General features: G+C 39.8%; 1 protein-coding gene across 7 annotated transcripts in view; it reads left to right on the top strand.

Annotated features, from left to right (window-relative positions):
* The first annotated feature begins 5,760 nt into the window (after positions 1 to 5,760).
* ubr5 (ubiquitin protein ligase E3 component n-recognin 5) overlaps positions 5,761 to 22,294 on the top strand; it is a 35,169-nt gene continuing 18,635 nt past the window's right edge. For 4 of the 7 annotated variants that reach the window (XM_035164405.2, XM_035164402.2, XM_035164401.2 and 1 more), the window contains exons 1-23: positions 5,761 to 6,014; positions 9,320 to 9,364; positions 9,482 to 9,563; positions 10,780 to 10,856; positions 12,326 to 12,445; positions 13,051 to 13,330; positions 13,511 to 13,670; positions 14,305 to 14,454; positions 15,237 to 15,448; positions 15,592 to 15,708; positions 15,842 to 15,952; positions 16,138 to 16,292; positions 17,044 to 17,161; positions 17,299 to 17,483; positions 18,715 to 18,824; positions 19,182 to 19,294; positions 19,402 to 19,560; positions 19,707 to 19,818; positions 19,959 to 20,113; positions 20,216 to 20,413; positions 20,666 to 20,876; positions 21,720 to 21,846; positions 22,061 to 22,212. In XM_035164405.2, coding sequence (XP_035020296.1) covers positions 5,953 to 6,014; positions 9,320 to 9,364; positions 9,482 to 9,563; positions 10,780 to 10,856; positions 12,326 to 12,445; positions 13,051 to 13,330; positions 13,511 to 13,670; positions 14,305 to 14,454; positions 15,237 to 15,448; positions 15,592 to 15,708; positions 15,842 to 15,952; positions 16,138 to 16,292; positions 17,044 to 17,161; positions 17,299 to 17,483; positions 18,715 to 18,824; positions 19,182 to 19,294; positions 19,402 to 19,560; positions 19,707 to 19,818; positions 19,959 to 20,113; positions 20,216 to 20,413; positions 20,666 to 20,876; positions 21,720 to 21,846; positions 22,061 to 22,212 — 3,211 coding nt within the window. In that variant the 5' untranslated portion in view covers positions 5,761 to 5,952. The remainder of the gene's footprint in view (positions 6,015 to 9,319; positions 9,365 to 9,481; positions 9,564 to 10,779; positions 10,857 to 12,325; positions 12,446 to 13,050; positions 13,331 to 13,510; positions 13,671 to 14,304; positions 14,455 to 15,236; positions 15,449 to 15,591; positions 15,709 to 15,841; positions 15,953 to 16,137; positions 16,293 to 17,043; positions 17,162 to 17,298; positions 17,484 to 18,714; positions 18,825 to 19,181; positions 19,295 to 19,401; positions 19,561 to 19,706; positions 19,819 to 19,958; positions 20,114 to 20,215; positions 20,414 to 20,665; positions 20,877 to 21,719; positions 21,847 to 22,060; positions 22,213 to 22,294) is intronic. The other 3 variants (XM_035164403.2, XM_035164398.2, XM_035164400.2) reach the window with 2 other exon arrangements.

The raw sequence follows: 22,294 nt of genomic DNA, 5'->3' as shown, positions 1-22,294 counted from the left end.
TTTTGTGATTAAAGGCCCGAAACACCTGATGACACTAAGGTACACAATTGAAGAGATGTCCCTAACATCCGCTGGTGGTCACTAACAGATAACATCAACTGGCGGTAGGCATTAATTAGTGCGGCAGAACGTACATTACGCATTCTCCCTCTTGTCCTATGTTCAAAAAGGGAAAGTGTTTAGTTTAAAAAGGCAAAGAGGTAATGGTGTCTGATCTACTGAGCGGGCCACATGGCTTTCATAGTACTGCTATACAAGCCAGTAGCCAGTCAGATTTACCTGTACCCTCAAGTGTGGCATTGAGGGTACGCTGTAATCATTGATTACAAGGCCAAAACACTTGAGGCTAAGGTGCACAACTGAAGTTATGTCCCTAACATCTGCTGGTGGCTGCTCACACCTACTATCACCTAATGGTAGTTGGTAACCTAAATTGTGCAGAAGGAAAATTCACCATCTTGTCCTATATTCTAAAATATACTCACTAAATATTAAGCGCTAGAGATTCATCTTTTGCCAGTTAAGATCCTATCCTGAGCACATCTGGCATAAAGTAACAATAACATTCACAGTATTGTAATCATACAAAAACACTTTGATTAACATGTCAGACGTTGGAATTAATCAAAGGCCTTTTACATTTCAGGTTTAATAATCGACAATCAAGATATTGTGAATAAGGGATAGTGTGATAAGTGAGAAAGTTATTTTTTTCTGTCATTTCATCAGAGGAAGCTGAACTGAAGGTGGTTTATTGACTTCACATCTCAATCAAGAATTAAGGATTTTATTATCCAGTCTTTTCCTCCACATCCTAATATGCTGCTGAGGTGTTTCTTCTGTTGACACCAGTCGTTCAGCTTTCAGTTTGGACACCTTTAAAATTACAGTAAAACACACACACTTAAGTTAAGACATGATGGTTCACAATGAATCACGTAAGCAGTTTTCAGACATGACCTCTGGGTACAATCCAGAAATGCCTTTCACACATGCAAAACACAGCTGGATGTTCTCTGCACAGCGCGTGCTCACAGAAGCATTAAATCTTCTGCATTATTGAGGTGAGAGATGGAGCAGCCAGGTGCAGCGGACAGAAGCAGGAAGTGATGTTATAACTCCGCTGCGTTGATCATGTGATCATGTTTACAGCACCCAGACTGTTGTCAGCTCTTATCACCACAAACTCTCTTGACATCTTTGTCGTTGTCTTAAAAGTATGTGTCACCGCTTTTTCACTGGGAGATATTTGTTTTCTTTTTGTTTGTTTTTTTCATTTCTGCTCTAGTTAGAAGCATCATCAACCCCCCCACTCGCTCGCGGTGAATCCAGTGGGGGATCCCCTGCTGTGTTCACACATTGACTTCTCCTGGATTTCTACAGACTTTATACTTGGAGGCCAGGCTGAGAAAGTCCGTAGAAACTGCGAAGCGTCTCACTCGGACATTTGCGTTCACACATGCACCTTCCAGAGAAAATACGGAGGATCTGGGGAGTCCAGTGCATGTCTGAAAGCAGCAACACATAAACCAGCTGTCAGGAGATGTGCATGTGCTTTAGTTGAGGACCATAGTGTATGGACTTAAAGTACAACATGAATAAACACATGCATCAAAAATATTCTATACATTGCATAATACAACTATGGATAAGTGTGATTAGTGTTGTCTAACATTGTGTGTGAAGACCTAGACCTCCAATGGAGGCAATGTACCTTGATGTTGGTTTCCACCCGCTAATAAACCGAATAATGAAGAAGAAGAAGACACAGCTGAAAACAAAGAGCTCAAGGAACAGGGAATTTGACCACAGTGGACCGCGAAGATGGGGGACATCGATTATCGAGCAATTCTCTATGAGGATTCACCGGAATGAATTATGGCGAATCTCATAAAAATACCATGTATGCAAGTAATATGGAATTTGCTTCACCAAAGCTGACAAGAGGGCACAGGATGCGTATTTCTTATTTAGTTAACTTGTGGTAATTTCCAGTTTTATTCTATTAAATCTTTTTGCACTGTGTTTTACTATTAAACTTGCCTCATTGTTATATTTTCATTTCAATAAAAAGAGGGGGAAAAAACACATAGACTTACACACTAGTTTTTTCACAACCACAACAAAACACAGAAACTTGTTCAGCCACATATAAGAAATTCACATTATGTTAAGCTGAACTATGAAGACGTCCTCATAGACTTTTATTATGTTACATTAAATCAGCTTGCATCACTTAAACTGAGTCACGTGGTAGAGACAAAACTAAAAGTGACAGAACAATAGCATTTTATCACCCTCATACATGAGTAAAAACTTTGTTTGTGACGACACGTGGTCACCGATTGGTGGGCTATGTTAGCATTTGTTTCGCCATGTCTCTGGTAACTTTGTAAAAGTATTTATGACGCAAAAGAACTAATACTTCCATGGGTTATCTGCCATGTTACTGATCTTTGGCCAATCAGGTTGCCCTAGTTTTATAAGAATGATAAAATGGAGACCTAGTTTCTTTATCAGTTTTAACTAGATAGAGTAGTGTTGCCTTTTTAGGCAGAACTTTACATAATCTTCATAGTATTGTGCAATGGACAAATGAATTGCTCGAGGAGATTCAGCTCCATTTCTAATGGCAAATGAGACCGCACCAACACACACTGACTCTTAATTTTTTACCATTACTGAAATGGATATTTGTCTATTTCCAATAAGTAGAGGAGGCTTAAAAGACAGCAGCCAGCAACAGCTCATTGCTTCCCCTCATTCCTCACATGCTTGCAGGCAAAGATAATGCCCTCAAAGCGAAGCAGCATCTGTGACTGTATGTGGAGCAGGAGTGATTGTCTTGCCTTGCCTGAGTTAAAAGGCTTGGGATGTTACCCACTCGAGGTTAGTTTTTGCCTAGACTAGTATAGATACATTATAGCCAACACTAAGCAGAGTTATTTAAATGTCTTATTCTCCAGCTAGTGACCATGCGACCTTACTGGGAGTAACTTTGTTAGGACCTGATCCACAGCAGATGATGTCAGTATAATGTATAAATAAGTGGAAAGGATGGTTCAATAACCAAGTGGTGACGGTGTAGCTTTGGATCTGTCTGGTACCTATATGGTAGAATGTGACTTTTAAACAGAAATTAAACTGAATTAAAAAATATATACATAAAAAAGCTAAAACAATTTACCCTATTAAATGGATTCTACTCTACTCCTATTGTGTGTCCTCATTTCTTAAAGTCCAATCCTCCCCTTGTTTGCATGATGGTGCAGTTTCCTGGCTCTGAATCTTTGGACCCATATTTACCAACACCACAGGTCCTTTGATAACCCTCGGCCCAGCTTCCTAAAATAGCAAAGGTTTTCTTTAGGCCAACAAAACTGACCTCTTTAAACTCTCTGTTGAACTCAGTAAACAGAGAGGAACAAAATACCTAGCTTTTTGTCACTGCTGGTTATGACGTGGCATTTGTAGACTGGATTGTCTCCTTGATACTAAGAACACCGTTATTTAAGTCAATATTAAAGTCACTTGATATTTAAACACCATGGTTCATGTAACTGACAATGCCTAACATTTCATATTGTGTAAGTATGTACTAAAATACAATGTATTTTATGGTTTCAAATGATTTAAATAAAAATTGTGTAACATGAGGAATATTTGGTAATGAGCAGTTTATATAAAACATTTTTTAAGACTTTGCATTTGTTCAGTTAAAGTCTTGACAGTGGGGGCTGCAGGTCAGGCTAGATAGAGAAATAATAATATCAAGATCAATCATTTGGTTCAAATTCTCTTTGTTCTAAGTGTGAACTTGTGCTGCAGATGACAAACAAATAAGGAACCCAACCTGGGGCAATGAAAAGTGTTTTTTTTCTGTGTCAAGCTTCATTTCAGATCGTCCTGATGCGTCCCTCATCAGGAAACCTTCCAATTTCAGTTCCAGTTTAATTCTAATATATTATTCTTAAATATATTTTATATATTATCCTGGCAAGTGACCCAGCTCTGGAGGTCTGTCTGTATGTTTCTGGTGGTGACTGGGGGAGTCTCAGTACACATACTCTGAGGAGCAGTGCGGAAAAGCAATGCTTACATCCTGGTTTTGTAGGGCTTCTTGCAACTAATTCGGATCTCAGGTAAACACTGCCATCTGCTGGTGTGAAAAGACAAGGCTTTCAATGGATTCTTGGATTAGTCTGTGGATTAGAAAAATAACCAAATTTACATTAACACATTTAGCGGCACTATATCTTAAGAATGCTTTTTTATTTTTGTCCCTATTTATTGGCAATGAAATCTGGTTCAAGGTGAAGGTAAATATATATGAAGTGAAGTTTCTGAATAACTCTTTAGCACAAGAAACACAGAACTCTCTGGATCATCAGTACATTAGAGTGATTCGATATGATCCTTTAATCCATGCTGTTTCGTGCCCCCTCTCTCCTCACTAATGGATGCCATATCTTGGCCAGCTCCCCCTCTCACATCCAGCAGGCCAAGAATCAAGCAAAGTCTATTCTTTTATCAGTTGCACACAGACTTGATGATGAGCCCACATTGCTGTGTCTCCCACCATTTTCTTTTTTTCTGAATCAGAGGAGCATGTCTGTTTTTGTTCTTCCATTTAGCTGCAGCATTTCCTTAGCTTCACATGGTTTAAATAATCATGGGCATATTTTACTCTCAGAGTTTTTCATAGTAGGGAGCCCAACATGAATTTTGAAGTTCCCAAAATGATACTAATAATGTGCCAAGGATAACCACATTGCTCACTCAAGATTTGGTGGCCAAATATTAAATCTAAGGGTCACAGAATGTTTTTTTTGTACACTCAATTATTTAGGCAAAATCCATTGCTATGCATCATGGCATAGATTATAATAATTATTATCATTATTATTTTTACTACTATAACTACTACTACTACTAATACTACTAATAATAATAATTGTATTTGGCACCTTTCAAATCAGCTGTTACAAATTGCCTCACAATAAGGACAAATAGAAACAAGAATGCAAAGCATTAAGGGCAATAAGTAAATAATACAATATCATTTAAAATCAAAGACAACAAATTATAACAAATATAAATATAAAACCAAAGTCAATAGATAAAATAAAACATAATTTAAACGTAATGGCAAGACAAAAGGATAAAAGAAACTATAGTAATAACAAATAAAATGGTCACCATAATCTCATATATATATATTATATGTTGTAAAAAATTTGAATGATTTAAAATTATAATAAGATAACATGAAATATCCTGAAAGATTACTTCTAGATGTAGCTAGAAATAAAAAAATATATAAAAAAATATAACAAATTCCGTATGTAGGGGTCACAGAATAATACTAGAAAAATGCGAGTTTTGAGAGGTGAAATAGCGTGTGGAAATATATACTGCACGGATTTGTAACTACACAAACCTAGATGTCTTCAGTCTTAAAAACCCTCAATGACAAATGAAGCTTGTATATTGGCTTAGTTCTTTGTATTCTATTGTCTAAGCGTATGAAGAGACAACTGTCCTTATAGTGCAGTAATAAACCTGCAAATTACTGCAGGTGCTGGATAATGAAAATAACCGAAGAGATGCTTCGGAGGAATGGGGGTGAAAACAAAGACTTCGGAGTGTCACGGGGTCTTTGAGATTACATTAGTGTTGCCTTTCTTCTCGAGGCCAATCCCATCCAATTTAACACATTTCCTGTTTGTGCTCGAGCTCCAACCAGCGGAGCGGTTGCATGTGTACTAATCAACACACAGGAGAAGAAGCTTGGTAGAGTTAAGATGGCGGCATGTGGGTGAGGAGGCTGGGATCGCAACTCGAGGGTTTTCGCCATTAAACGACGCCTATGAATCCACATATATACAGTAATCGATAGAGAAACAAGTTCCACATCGTCCACACGTTTGTGTGTGATTTTGGATTGACCCCATGACATCTATACACTTCGTGGTTCACCCGTTGCCCGGGACCGAGGATCAGCTCAATGACAGGTATTTCACTGCGGCCCGTGGAAAAGAAGAATTTAAATCGTTATTTATGTGTTAAGCTTGGTATACACGAGTGAGGCTGTATTGATGATCGACGTTCACATTGTCATGCGTCTGGATTCGGGTTCAGTTTATTTAAATGACCCCCCAGGGTTGAAACAAGGCCCGGCATCTTGGACAATCCTCGTTAGCTTGCTGCTACCTAAACACTCGCTCCAGTGCTAGCTGCTAGCCCGTCCACTTGCTAACTTACGACTAGCTAACACTAGCAGGCTGTTTCCTTGGTTCTCTGGAAGGATTGGCTCCCAGTCAAAGTTGAGATAGACAATGCGGATTGGGGGATGGGAAAAGAGGGGGAAATAAGGGTCGTAAAATACAACGTTATTAGAAAAAATACGGGCTTTTGTGTATACATTACACGTACAGCCATTTGACGTATGTCAGTGTTTGTTTTGCGGGCGTCTCGTTGATTATCATGATCAATGAAGTAGCTAACGTCAGCTAACCGAGTGCTAGCTGCTAATGCTAACAGCCTAATTCGCTACCACGCTCTCGACTAAGCTAAATATTTGCATTCCAGGGTGTTTTGTGACACAGTTTCGTATGTGTTTAGTGGAACAATTTGCTTGCTAATGTCACCGTATGTTATAACATCATCTGTCTGTTTATTTGTCCGCACTGAGATAAATGTGAAATATGAAGTGAAGTACAGTTAGCTAACATTGCATTCTGAATAATCCCGTTAACGACTTTAATAAGGAGTCAAGTCAGGGCTTTTCAAAGTGTATACGATGGATGATAGGTTCACATAATCACTCATTTGGATTCTTTTCATTGTTACCCTCTCACCAAGTAGCTACAGCATACACAGGCAGTACATTTTGACTGTACCTAATATTGTTACTGGTGACATGCTTCTGGCATGCATCACGCAGCCTTTAATGGGCTTTCTCTAGGTAATGTCCAAACTGAACACATTATTATTCAGTAGCTGTGGGGAGAAACGTCCATGAAATTGTGTTTGACCTGTATTTTGGCAGAACGTGTGATTTATGGTGAACCTATTTATATCCATTGAGATTGAACTGATTAATGAGCTGGTCTACTTGCACACAAAGAGGCTGAGAAGTTGAAGTGTTTTTAGATTGACCTTGAGATTACCAACTGGATATAGGCTCAGCCTTTTGCAGGTTGGTGTGTTGTCTGACTCTGGGGTACCTGCCTTTGTCTGAATGCAAGGAAAGCTCAGTTTACTCCACTGGATACATGTCTTTATAAAAAATGCCACTCAGACATCTTGGTGGTACGGTCCATTGGTTCCTTGAAGAGGTCATGGCTGTTTCATCCTCAGGCATGCATGCATGCTATATTGCATGCTACAGTCACCATGTGCTGCTGGGAGGCCCCCCTCCTCCCCCTTCCCCATGAAGGAACTTGCAGTTGTCAAAGCAGATAAGTAGTTTATCTGAAATAAAAAAGGGTTGGTCCAGCCGGGCTCATCAGAAGCGCTTGCCTGGCATGAACCTCAGATCAGATTTCCGCAACCAAATGCCAGTGGTTGGTTTTACCTAACTGAGGTCTGCTCAGACACATAAGTTGAGCATAGTGGAAATGCCATTACTCAGTAACATTTGCATCTCACACAGTGTTACTGAGGAAAGAGAAAGTACTTATAATTTAAGAGGTTGTCTCGTGTTCTTGTGCATTCGTGTGCAACAATTGTAATAGTATTTAAATGGTTTGACCTGGCACTAACAAGTGAATAGTATTTAAGCAATAGCATTTGTTCACCTATCATTTTCATTTTAATCAGAGCATTCACGAGAACAGATACATCAGTACTTCTGTATCTCATGACCACATGTGGAAGCAACATATTGCAGAACTATATATTTAAGATGATAGCATAGCCCAAAATAATGTGCCTGCTAAGAGTTGAGAGCAGATGTAGGTTTGTCTCTTCACTAGACACAACACAAAATCAGGATACAATACATCTTAGATCAGCTACTGTATGTGGATAAAGCACAATCAGCTGCTGATAACTGCAATACCTCAACACTGTAAGGCATGAATTGTGTTACATGAAATGTAAACCAACAGTTTGTCATAAAGGAGATTGTTGGTCTGTATTAGATATAACTGTGAAAGGTTATTTTTCAGGAAGTACTTTAAATGTTTGCTTACCTTCATTGTTTGTGCTGCAGATTTCCAGTGAACACCAGTAGCCAAGCAATTTGAAAAACAAGAAAATGTAATCGATTATATTAAAAGTTCACAGCTATCCTTCATATGTATAGTTTTCAGAACATTATTCATTGTATGTAAACAGTATAGACATTAATGTTGTAGTGGCAGTCTTGAGAATGGCAATATCATATTTACTCCGGAGATATTTAGATGGCTGTGTTGGTACTTTAGGTTCCAGAAGGAAAAGATGAGCAGGAATCACTTGTGATTGATTGATTAATCTGTAAAAGAATAGGGAAAGTGGGGTTGATTGTTGATGAGGCAAGAAGCTAGTGGATGTACAGAAATAAAAAGCAAATCATATGACATTATATTTCATAAATATTTCTCCACAACATAATCCTAGATGTTAAGCAATATTAAATACTTACAAAAATACTCGTATGACAGGTATTTTTCCAGTTTCATTTTGAATGTCAGATCCCTTGTTTTGTGTTTTTCCATAAAGGACAAAAGAGCCGCATCTTGTTTTATCTGTTGTGGAATTAAGCACTCTGTTTATCTTGATTCACTCTTTGGTAGACAGTGCAGATGCCTTGCAAACTTTTGCTTAGAGTTGGTAAAGGGAATTTAAGCCTGACTGTCGGCTGTGGGCATTGTTTGTCGGCCTAACCCTACAAGGTGCATCACAGTGAGACATCCAATGATTGAGCAGAAAATTGTTGTTTTGTTATTCGATCATTTTATAACTATGGAAATACTTTTGAATCATACATTACTTCTGGTCATAGCAACAAGTAGTGCCAAAATTATTTGGCATCAGCAGCAACCACACAACCATAGTCACTGGTGATGTTGAACATTTCAGAGTTTTAAACTATTGTTGTGATCGTTGATGTTATCATTATAGCTCAGTGTAGCCTTGAACCAATATGACTGAAAAGGTGCACGAGTTAAAATAATTTCACATGTTAATATGCAATTTCTGTAAAATATTTTGTACAGCTTGTGGTTCATGTCAGCATCATGTGTTCATGTTTAAATAGCATAGAATAACTTACTAATTACAATTAGTTCTTAAATGATTCTTATTTGTATTATTGTCTTCATCTTATCAGGCTCCGTGAAGTCTCGGAGAAACTCAACAAATACAGCTATAACAGGTAAGTGTGTCAACATTGTAATTATATTCTGCTTTGTACAATGTGAACTTGTAAACAGAATCCTGTTTTAAACATTCTCAATTGTGTTTTTGCTTGTTTGTTTCTTTTCCAATGCAGTCATCCACACCTCAGTTTGCTGGAGCAGGCCCCCCTGAAGCAGTGCGTTGTTGGTCCAAACCATGCCGGATTTCTCCTTGAGGTAATACTATGACATTACAGCATGAACCAGTAAGGGACCTGGAGTATATGATTATTATCTGATGCCCACTACAAACAGTTAAATATAATAGGAATTAATAGGATTTTTATTCTAACTGTGTCACTATATTCAGAAAAGCTCTGGCTTTTACTATAAAAACACCAGGTAACCTGCCTTTCTTTTAGTTGCTAACTGTGTAAGTTGTGGACATAGGTAAACAGATAGGATGCGTTTGTTATATCCAGGACATCACCCCAGTTAGAATAATCCAGTTTAAACAGGGCTGTTGACAGACTGAAGAGGCATGTAGTAATTGACCTCATGTTGTTTGCTTTGACAGAAACATCATTAAACTGGTGCATGTAGATGGCAATGTGTTCAGGAAGTGTTGAGGCTTTATGCAACTGTGCATTAATAAGCCCCTCTCACAATAGTTTATTAATGTCTAATATAATGTGGTTGTAACCTAAGTTATATCTTCCAGTATGCCGCACCTTTAATGAGAAATGTTTTGCTGTGTAGATCCCTCATTTGCTGATAGACTTGCACCTAGTCCACACTATTGTGGATATTTTGCAAACCAAACTTTTCCTTCTGTGTTTGGGCCTCATGTCCACATGCAAACAACGTTTTAAGTCACTAAAACTGTGTTTTTTACACACACCTTCCAAATTGCAGATTTCTTTCTGGATTGGTTTCTATATATGTGTGGGAAACAATTATGTCACAGCTTACTTTGCACATATCCATGGTTGCTTTGTGTAATGAGCATTAAGAAACTGAAAGAACAGAAAAAACAAGAATGGCAGCTATACACATCTGCTTCGCCCAATATTACAATATTCGTGGATCACTGAGTTTTTCCTCTGGTATTTGGTGGATAATTTTTGTAGACTTTATCGCCGCCTACTGGCCCGGCATACTTTTGAGCGTCGTATTTGTGTTCTTGTCTGGACACTTCTTTGTAAAACGCAGGTTGTGTGGGTGGAGATCTTTTTTAAATGTAGTGGAAAATATCCACAGTATTATAGACAAGGCCTTAAACTTGTGCGTTTTAAGTGTTTATGATATAGATAATGTAAGTTTTTATGTCTGACTTAATATAGGCTTCAGTCCCTGATCTGATACATTGCCCTCAACATGACAGTATGATCCTCCCCCCACTCTTTAGGAGTTTTCATTTGTGCCACTAAAAATGTAATTGCTTCTCTTTCAGGATGGACGTGTGTGTAGAATCAGCTTTGCTGTCCAGCCTGATCGCCTGGAGCTCAGCAAACCGGATGGCAGCGATGGGTGAGGGACTCGCATATGAAGGGATCTGTCCCGGAAACTGCTTTAGCTTTGGCATTGAGTTGAGACACAGATGGCTTGTGGGGATGTCTAGTTCACAATGCACTGAGAATGTTCAGCCTTACTGATGGTGATTTCTGTGATTTGAATTCCATTTGGCACTTGTGCCCTGTGAGTATGAATCACGCTGACATGCTTTCACTTCTAGAATAATGCTCTCTCTTTGCCTCAAAGTTTTTCATTTATCAAGAGTGAAACATAAATCTGAATTCACTGCAGGTCTTTTCTCAAAAAGTATTTTATTAGGCCACCACCCCCCCATCAATGTTACATTGCACTACAGGGGGACATATTTGTATTTCAATACAAAAATTCTTGTGCTTTCTATTTGAATCTCGACACCATTCAGCAGCATGACAGTCCCAAAATTGTTGTTTTTAGAACTGAAAATCGGTTGCTTTTATGACTCAAATGTGTGCTTCTTTCCATGTTTCCTTTCTAAAAGTTTATTTTTTGGGTACAAGCTTTTTATTTTGTTGACTATGAGCGTGTTTTTTTGGTGAATGGCTCATTGATAGTTGACGATGTCCTGCCAGCAGAACAACATCCAACAGTGATTTCATACTTTTCAAGGCCACTCTAGGTGTTAGATATGCATGTGAAATAGGCTGTAATACACTGAGGAGCTGCCTGCTCCAAACTGTTCAGCACAGCTAATGTTTTGGTCCATGCTGAAGAAGATGAAAAGCTTCAAATTGTAATTGCCTTTCAGTCAGCACTGCTTTGGGTTGCTGGGTAGCCAGTTGAAAAAGAGTATGGCAGATTGACTTTGAATTGTAACAGGAGTTACATGGATTATGTCAGTTTGTGAAATTGCTTTTTCTGTGTCTCTGTATTAATGATGTGATTGACTGTCTGTCTGTATTCAATAGTATGATGTTGCAGTATGGTACTAAATGTGATTGTATTATTTTGTTGGAAATTATTTTAGTGTCATTGTAGTCCCTGTTAACTGAAACTCTGACTAATAGTCATTTAGTTGTCCTGGTAACAACAAAACACCATAAATAGAAGGGTTAGAACACATTGTTTAGAACACATTGTTTGTGAATTTGTAGTGAAGTACTTTTGGTTAAACTTATAAGATATCCCAGTTTAAGAAATCTTAAAGTAGGAGCAAGCAGTTGCAGCCCCACAACCCCAAGAACTTAAAAAAAAAAAGGAATGTCTTGAAGGAGGAACGAGTTGCAGCCAATTCTGATTCCCAAGGGTGTTGCCATGCTAGTCTCCAAAATACCCCATCCTGTTTCACGGAATAATATTAAAAGAAATATGAATCCTGAACCAAGGGGTATAATTTGACAAATGCCTGGGGTAAATTTGGTTTCTGTTAACCCAGGTAATAAAAATATTTTTTGGTCCTTCTGGGGCTCTTGTAGGTTTGTAACTGATCTCCCATCTTTTGTTTCCAGTTCAAAGTTGAGCAGTGGTTCAGGGACAGGAAGGAGCTCCAGGCCAGGCAGGACTAGTGATCCGCCCTGGTTCCTGTCTGGTTCTGACACACTGGGCAGACTGGCAGGCAACACCCTTGGGTAAGTTCTAGCAGGGTTGACAGAGACAAATGGTCCTGTGTAAGCTGTTGTTTAGAGCATAGCACTGATGCTGAAGCAGTTTAAGGGTCTTTTGTCCCACAGCATTCAGTGCCACACATTCAGAAGAGAGAACTTAAGGTTGCAATAAAATGTAATAGATGAAAGTGTCCACCAAATGGCATACATCACCAACACTGCTAAAATTGCAGTATGCAGTTTTATTTGTGCTCTTGCATGATTGACCACTGGAGACTTGATTTCAACAAAATGTGTTGAGGCTCCTTTTTATAATGAAGTTGTGCAGAACTGACAGAGCTGCAGAATAACTCTAAGCCTGCACCCTTACAGATTAATGTTGAATGGAAATAAAATCAAGAGCATTGTATTTATATTTTATTTATATTCATATTCATATATTATATCAAAGCTTTTCTCCCACACCACCTGTTTAAATGAGAAAAAAGGCCACTTTTCAGCCCTGTCTCTCCTGTCACAAAGGCTGAATCCTTTTGTACCCAGATGTGTTTGTTTTTAGTCTGCTCTGTAAGCCAGATGGTGTTTTTTGGCAGTCGTGTCTGACCATGGCCTTGCACTGTATGTAACAGGAGTCGCTGGAGCTCTGGTGTAAATGGAGGCAGTGGAGGAGGTGGAAGTGGTGGTGGAGCAGGGGGCGGTGGAGCAGGAGGTGGAAGCAGTGGAGGTGGAGGGGGCGGCGGAGCAGGAGGAGGTGGAGGCACGTCGGGCAGGTCGTCAACAGCGGCTCGCGATTCCCGCCGACAGACCAGGGTGATCCGTACAGGAAGGGATCGTGGCTCGGGTCTTCTGGGCAGCCAGCCACAGCCAGTTATACCAGCTTCTGTCATCCCTGAAGAGCTCATTACTCAGGTATAGAATACTCAGTGTTTACACCTTTTTCATGTCAACATTATAACATTAATGTGACCATTTTCTACCCTTTTGTTACTGAAATTATTCGTACAATTACACATTTACTCACTAATATGTAGCCATAAATTAGTATAAGTAAAATATATTTAACTTTTTGCCCTTGCCACTTTTCTATAGGCCCAAGTAGTCCTTCAGGGGAAGTCCAGGAGTGTGATCATTAGAGAGCTACAGAGGACCAACCTGGATGTCAACCTTGCTGTCAACAACCTGCTGAGTCGGGATGATGAAGATGGAGATGATGGAGATGACACGGCCAGCGAGTCCTACCTCCCTGGAGGTAAAAAACATGTTCAGACTTGGTATTAACATTCATCCTGAAAGATCTGATCACACTCAGACAGCTTGAAGGTTGTCTGTTCACACACCTGGCATTCAAATGTGTCCTGGACTTGTGACCATTTGTGATCAGATCTCATTTTGCCACTTTATATGCAAATATACACTTTTCTGTTTTCCAAATTCAGTTTTTACCCAGTCTGAGTTTTCAGATACGTCTTTCAATGCGTCTGTGTGAGAAAGGGAGAGCAGAGTCAGGAATGATTGAGTGAATCAATGCACTGGCTCTACTACGTGTTAAGATCTTGCCCATTTGAAAACAATATCAGTCATTATTTGGTGGTCAGTGTTTATATTATGGCAGTGGGTACAAAAAAAGAATTGCATGGACATTGAGATGTAAAAACCTAAGTTTAAACTGTAGCAGGTCAGAGATCTCAGCTAAGTACACGGGCCTTCATGTTCACACTGCTTGAAAAATGTCGCCAAAAGTATCGTGACATCCCGAGTTGTCTCAAAAGCATTGACTATAATTATAATAAATTAATAAAAATAAATTAATAAAAAATGTATCTAGGATTTATTTTTGTTAATATTTCTGAAACCTAAAAACATATTGTCTTTGTTCCATGCAGAGGACCTGATGTCCTTGTTGGATGCAGACATTCACTCTGCCCATCCCAGCGTGATTATTGATGCTGATGCCATGTTCTCTGAGGACATCAGCTACTTTGGCTACCCCTCTTTTAGACGTTCCTCACTGTCTCGCCTGGGATCCTCTAGAGGTAAGTCAACAACTCGCCCCTGTCTAAGAGAAGGAAGGGTGTTAAGAGAGGCTTTGGTGCCTGCACTGGTGATGGCTTTTGTTTATAGGGATGTAGCTTCAATGGATCTAATCAAAAACACAACAGACAAGTTGGTAAATCAAGGCAGTTTTGTAATGAAATGGCTGTGCTTGAAGATTTTAATGGAACAGAACTTCTCTTACAAGCAAGACATTTTAAAGTTTTTGGAGGTTAAAATATTTATTTGATGTTAAAATATTTTCCTCTTTGGAAAATATTTCATTGACTTTTTATGCAAAATTTGTTTAAAGAAATTATTTTAGCTTTATTGTTGGGGTAATATTCTCTTCAGTCTGGTCAGCTGGTTTTTGTAATAGATGTTACAGGCTATAAATGTTTGGTGTTGTATGGTGCATGGGTGTAGTACATACTGTGAGCTCTCTGAGAAAGGCCCGCTAGGCCCACCTGTCTAAACAGGGACCCTTTAGGCAGTCTACTCTAAAAACCTACCTAGCCCGTTTTAGCCTATATGCATGCTTTCTTTTTTTCTCTCTATCCACTTCCTCTTCTACTTCACATTTTAACATATGAGCGTGCAAACTGACTCACTCAACAGTATAATTTAGACTCCCACTCAATCTTCAGGTTTGCAATTTTGATTTGCATTACAGTAATTCTAAAGACTCTTATCTCTCTCTATATATTCTTAAAACTATGTTGACGGGTCTTTCCCAGAGAGTGGCTTACTTCTATCCCACTGGTGTGACCTTATTGCATACCAGTTCTCCTTCTTCCCTTAGAGCGTGACTCAGAGCTGTTGCGTGAGCGTGAGTCTGTATTGAGGTTACGCGAGCGCCGATGGCTGGACGGGGCCTCGTTCGACACGGAGCGAGGCTCCACCAGCCGTGAGGGCGAGCCCAGCCTGGACAAGAAGAGCATCCCAGTCCAGAGTCCTGTCTCCCTGGGAGAGGAGCTCCAGTGGTGGCCTGACAAGGTAGGAGGCACACAAACAGATCTTGATTAATTGTTAGATTTAAAAAAACAGAAATTCAGAACCTTGGCCATGCCATTTCAATTGGGGACCGGAATTAAATTAATTTATCACACATTTATTAAGATCTCAAATTTCCTTTCCAGGATGGTGTGAAGTTTGTGAGCATTGGAGCCATGTTCTCTGAGATGGTGGCTGTCAGCTCGAAAGGAGAGCTTTATCAGTGGAAGTGGAGTGAACCTGAACCCTACAGGAATGCACAGGTGGTCAATTCAACCTATGAATGTAACCCTAAACAATAAACTATACTAAATGTTTTTATTTTACTGAAATACAACTTGCAGTTATACCTATTTTATTGTAGCATGTCTAAAATATTACTTATTCTGCCTTCAGAATCCTTCCATTCATCATCCACGTGCATCATTTCTGGGTGTGGCCAATGAGAAGATCACTTTATTGTCTGCCAATAGCATCAGAGCCACTGTAGCTACAGAGACAAACAAGGTAGAGTATGATGGCACAATAATTTGTCTGTGTTCTGCTTTGTTCATAGCAAAAGTTTTTGATCACATGATCATCTGTGTAGCCTAAGTTGTCATTGAGTAAATAAATGTTTTTTATAGTTAAGTACGTCACAAATATTTAATAAATATATTGCTCATTAATTTATGTTTGTATTTGCCGTTTAGGTTGCAACCTGGGTGGACGACACACTGAGCACAGTGGCCTCTAAGCTGGAGCACAGTGCTCAGGCTTTCCCTGAGCTGCAGGGAGAACGCATGGTGTCACTGCACTGCTGTGCACTATACACGTGTGCACAGCTGGAGAATAGCCTCTATTGGTGGTGAGAAGATGCATCCATGACAATACATGTAACAGTTTAATAATGTTATGGTGTTGTTCAGGTACCAATGCTATTTAAAACAGAAGTATAATTCCATTCAAAGTCATACAATTGAATTTATGTAGTATTCAGTGATAGAGCACAGTTAAGACAAATGGTTTGTTTGTCTAATCATAGGCAGAAGAGCCTGTGGTCATCTTTTGTAGTTATGATTCTATTATTCAAAACACAAACCATATTATTACCAATTTTTAATACATTGTCTGAACTATAAGCATCCCCTGGAAATTTGTTCATACACATGTTCCAATAAGCAGACTCTGCTGTAGTAACCATCTTTTCTTGCTAAAATACACCTGTAGTGAACATTGTAAATCCTCCTTGAGACCAGACATTTAGCATTATATATTTTTTCATTTATCCTTCATTTAACCGGGATGGTCCGATTGAGGTTACATATTTATTGTGCAAGGTAGTCCTGGCCAACATTGGCAGCAATGGAATAAAAAAAATTCATATATAATACAAGCAGGGACAGATAACACACGAAAACATACTAAAACACACACAAGAACATGCATGAAAATTACAAAGCCCACATTAAAAGCAAAGACATAGTTCTCTCTGAAAACAGAGCTGATCGAAGTCGGTGTCAATTTCAGTGTGAGAAATCATTTAATTGAAGTCATTTCAAGGGAAGGTATAGATTTCAGTGATGCTCTGCCACTTAACCGCTTGCATTTGTCTGCAGGGGTGTCGTGCCTTTTAGTCAACGGAAGAAGATGCTCGAAAAGGCTAGAGCCAAGAACAAAAAGCCAAAGTCCAGTGCTGGCATCTCCTCAATACCCAACATCACCGTGGGAACACAGGTAAGACACAATTTTAGATTTGACCGCACATTAATGTTTTTTATAGATTTTTCTTAAGACTTATGACTCATGTAAGTTGTGCAGTTGGTGTAAAACAAATTACTTGCTACTAATAAATGTACCTTTTCCTTCCTTAGGTGTGCTTGAGGAATAACCCCCTCTACCATGCCGGTGCAGTGGCCTTTTCTGTCAGTGCTGGGATCCCGAAAGTGGGTGTCCTTTTGGAGTCTGTGTGGAACATGAACGACAGCTGCAGGTTCCAGCTGCGCTCACCAGAGAGCCTCAAGAACATGGAGAAGACCACTAAGACTCAAGAAATCAAGTCAGTGTAATTTTATCTTGCAAAAATCTGTCATGGCTTCATCTGTTGGATGTGAATTGTCTTCCATTGTTCCATGTCAGCAAACTTTTTACCACAAGACAAGCAAAGGATAAACCTGGCTCGAGGCTTATGAACACACTTACCACCATTCACCACCTCAGTAGATTATTTACAGATGCTAAAGTATGTTTTAGGGGTCCATTACAAGGTTGTCGAGGCTATTGTAAAGATTCACAGGTTCATTAAGGATGTTTTTAGTGTCATTGGAAGGTTGTCGAGTTCCTCTTAGGTTTAGAGGGCCTAAGTTGTCAGAGTTTATACTGATGGTTTTAGGAGGTCTTCAGATGTCTTTGAAGTTGAAGTGGTCTTTTACAAGGTTAAACACCTATGGGGTTATTTTTGGGGTTATTTTCACCACTACCATCATCTTTGGAAGAATACTGTTCACCTCTCTATAAAGGTCAACAAGAGATTCTGCTCCTCTCTTCTTTTCTAATCACTCAAACGTAGAGCTGATCTTTATAAAAACCTGCTGTATTAATATTTATGTTCCTGGATAAACAGGGCGTTGCTTCTTCTGAGTTGTGTGATCATTTGTGGGAAGTACTTCTCTCCTGTCTGCAGGCTGTGCACACGTGTCTGCTCACTCACAAATACTGATGACCACATGTATTTAGTTATTAATTGAAAGTGTCGGATCATGAATCCGGATCGTTCCGTTCACTTTAACCCTGACATCCTGGCTGTGCGTCAGGATAGCTTGTGTTGTGTGTAGCAGATGAACGTGCGCAAGGTTTATATTTGTGTCTCATAAACTCTAAAGTGAATCAGCAAACAGGTTCAGGTCCTGATAATTTCAGATTAGTGTTGGTGTTTATTGTTAATGTGAAAAGTGAGTGCAGGTCAGAGGGAGATACGGGGAAGGCAACTCAGACAGGAGACTGACGCGGTAAAAGACGGCCTGACCTTAATGTGTGTCTGTCCTGATCCTGGTTATAATTTATGCGTGGTTATAATTATGCAGTGGAGGGACATTGCTAAAACATTTAATGTAGCAGAAAATTTGAATCGATTATGTTCTTACTCCGCAGAGATGCATCTAAGAATCGAGAAATTTTCCCACCTCCAAACCTAATGGTGGACCACATCACTAACGTGCTTTCCTTGTATTTGTCCACCATTTGTAGATATCATGAATCCAATAGTAAAATATCACTGTCTGTCCCTATAGGACTGAAAGCAAGCCAGAGCTGGTGAAGACAGAGATGGGTCCTCCTCCCTCCCCAGCGTCTACCTGCAGTGATACCTCTTCTATTGCTAGCAGTGCCTCACTGCCCTACAGTATGTCATATTCCCTCTTGCTATCTCTCCCTCTTAACCTCTAGCTCTCTCTTTATCTCCCAGGCACAGAACCAATTCCTTCTACACTCTGTGCTCTCATTAGTCCTTTGACATTGAAACAGATGGTGCACAGACTTTTATCAGCTACTCCCTCCATTTTCCTGTGAAGGAAGTAAGACCATCTCACAGAATATTTGGATGGCTTTTTACTTGGTCATATGAACAATACAGCTAGCGGGCAGTTTTAATATTTTCTTTTCTTTAGTCAACACTGAGGTTATCACTGGGTCAGGATTTAATTTATTCAATCTAATCAGGAGTATAATTATAATTACACATCTGCTAAATTACTTGCAGAGCGAAGGCGTTCTACTCCGGCACCCAAAGAGGAGGAGAAGGTGAATGAGGAGCAGTGGCCTCTCAGAGAGGTGGTGTTTGTGGAGGACGTTAAAAATGTCCCAGTGGGAAAGGTGGGTGCACTAAAATACGGTAATGCCTTGGAATAAGATTAATCATCCCTTCTGTATGTATTTCTGTGTCAGTTTTTACATCTTGCTGCCTTCATTTTCTGTTTTAGGTGCTGAAAGTGGATGGTGCATATGTTGCTGTCAAGTTTCCAGGGACATCAAGCAGCATGAGCAACCAGAGTACTGCTGCTGCTGCTGCTGCTCCCACTGACTCCGACCCATCATCACTGCTGCAGGACTGTAGACTCCTCAGAATAGATGAGCTGCAGGTACAGGTGTCGATCCACTATTGATAGTCTTCATCTCACTGCTTGGAGTTCAGTCTCTGGAGTATGTTTCTGTATAGGGCTGAAAATCTGTCCTCCTGACAGCGATATTCATTGCATTATTGTCTCCTTTAATCTGTTCCTGATAGGTGGTCAAAACCGGTGGGACTCCTAAAGTTCCTGATTGTTTTCAGCGCACACCTAAAAAACTCTGTATCCCAGAAAAGGCGGAGATTCTAGCTGTGAATGTTGACTCCAAAGGTGGGTCTTTGCTATGTGTTCCTCTATCTTAGCATGTACTTATTTTTTTTATCTATATTTGTTTAGTGTCTATGATTCTCTCTAGATTTTAGTTTACGTATGGACTATTCCCAACCCTTAAACATCTCTTCACCCTGCAGGAGTTCACGCAGTGCTGAAAACTGGTAACTGGGTAAGGTACTGTATCTTTGACCTAGCCACAGGCAAAGCTGAACAGGAGAATAACTTCCCTACTAGTAACCTGGCCTTCTTGGGGCAGAGTGAGCGCAATGTGGCCATCTTTACTGCAGGACAGGTAAGATGACCTATATTTTTTACATTTTGTTGCAGATAAGCATGATATTTTTAGATAAACTTAATTTCTACATATTTAAAAGGTTGACTTTTTTTGTTCTAGGAGTCTCCTATCATACTCCGAGATGGAAATGGCACAATCTACCCTATGGCCAAAGACTGCATGGGTGGAATACGAGATCCTGATTGGCTTGACCTGCCACCTATAAACAGCCTGGGAATGGGGGTGCACTCTCTGGCCAATCTCCCCTCGAACTCCACCATTAAAAAGAAAGCTGCTATTATTATTATGGCTGTCGAGGTAAAAATGATTTCATGAAAAGCACAGATAACGTTTTTGTGTTGGGATATTTTCTGGCCTTGAAATGGAATGTTTATCCTCAGCTCCACAATTTCCTTACAAAGTCTGCCCACCAGTTTTATTGATACTGATAGATTACCATATGTCTAAAATACCTAAATACAATGCTCTATGTCAAAGTGAAACATCACAGACATCTCACATCTAATGAGTGATCATAATAAACACCCAGTCATCTTGTTTCCCTTTCAGAAACAGACGCTGATGCAGCATGTGCTGCGTTGTGACTATGAGGCGTGTCGACAGTACCTGGTGAACCTTGAGCAGGCGTTCCTGTTGGATCAGGGCAACCAAGCCCTCGGAGCACTTCTGGGTCACCGCTGTGATGGAAACCGCAACATTCTGCATGCTGCTGTCTCTGTCTGCTTCCCTGTTAGTAATAAGGAGACCAAAGAGGAGGAAGGTAAGCTGCTTTATATTAACATTTTGACTCTGAGAGCTAGTTTCAGTGATGACATGATAACTATAATTTTATTATTGAGACATACTTGCATTTTATATCATTTTGTCCTTTTTAAGACCTGAACAATGAAATGTATTGTGATTAACTGAAATTCATGTCAGGGATGCAAAATGCACTATGGGCAATGTACTTTGTCTATTCGCCAGTCTAAGCCTTTAAATAGATTTTCAAAGTTGCAGTTCAAACAGGGGCTGAGAACCCGAGCGAGGTACAACAGTGGATGAAAACAGCAACAACAATGACTTAGAAGATTCTGACAACGATTTTGACGTGCCTGCTCGGCTGCCAGCCAAGGCTCAGGGTGAAATACATTTTTGAGGGAGGTGGAGGAGGATTTTGGCAAGTAAAAGCCAGTATCATCCCAAGCCAGAGGTCAAAAGATTGACCTGATGCAACAAAGTCTCTGAAGCTGATGGAAACATAAAAAAAACATTTGAAAAGTTCATTTGTTTGTTCATTAAGATTTTATTTTTTTCTACAAATATATTATATAATCTTTTTAAGAGGGCACTTTATGTCTCATAAGCTCAATTGAATTGTTAAAGCCCTGTGAGACAAATTGTGATTTGTGAATATGGGCTATACAAATACAATTTGATTGTTTCATTGATTGACTATTAATTTGCTGGTTACATTAACATTTATTTTCCAAATGCATCTGTTTTAGACTTTGCCATCTTTTTTAGAAAATGTAAGACGCACACACTTCTAGCTTGGAGGCTGCTCACCTGCTTTCTTCTGAGTCCATTCTGAGTGCTTAGTGTCTGTGATGTTTCATTTCAGAAGCTGAAAGGTCGGAGAGAAACACATTTGCAGAGCGCCTGTCTGCTGTGGAGGCGATTGCCAATGCCATTTCTGTGGTTTCAAGCAACAGCTCTGGAAATAGGACTGGCTCCTCCAGCAGCAGAGGGTAAATATCCAGCTCCACTGATTTAGTTTTATTTTGCCTAATAGTTTGCACATAAAACTACAATACTAATTTAGTGCACATGTTCATGCTCCCTTAAAAGAAAGAAAGCTCTTTGCTTCTAGTTTCATTGAACAGGTTCTCCAATCATATCAAAATCCTAAACATTGCCCATTTTAATTTCAGTGCCTTGTTTTACTTTGTGTGTCACTTCTAGTCTTCGTCTGAGGGAGATGATGCGGCGGTCTTTAAGAGCCGCTGGTCTTGGCCGCCATGAGTCCGGCCCGTCATCCAGTGACCACCAGGACCCTGTGTCACCACCCATTGCCCCACCAAGCTGGGTCCCTGACCCGCCACCCATGGACCCTGGTCAGTGCATCTTAATAAGGGTCTTACACTGGCACATAGGGCTGCAACGATACACTGAATCCACAGTTCGGACCTCAGTTTT

Source organism: Hippoglossus stenolepis, chromosome 8, assembly GCF_022539355.2.
Source record: "Hippoglossus stenolepis isolate QCI-W04-F060 chromosome 8, HSTE1.2, whole genome shotgun sequence".
Classification (NCBI taxonomy): Eukaryota; Metazoa; Chordata; class Actinopteri; order Pleuronectiformes; family Pleuronectidae; genus Hippoglossus; species Hippoglossus stenolepis.
This window is presented reverse-complemented; position numbering and strand designations above follow the sequence as displayed.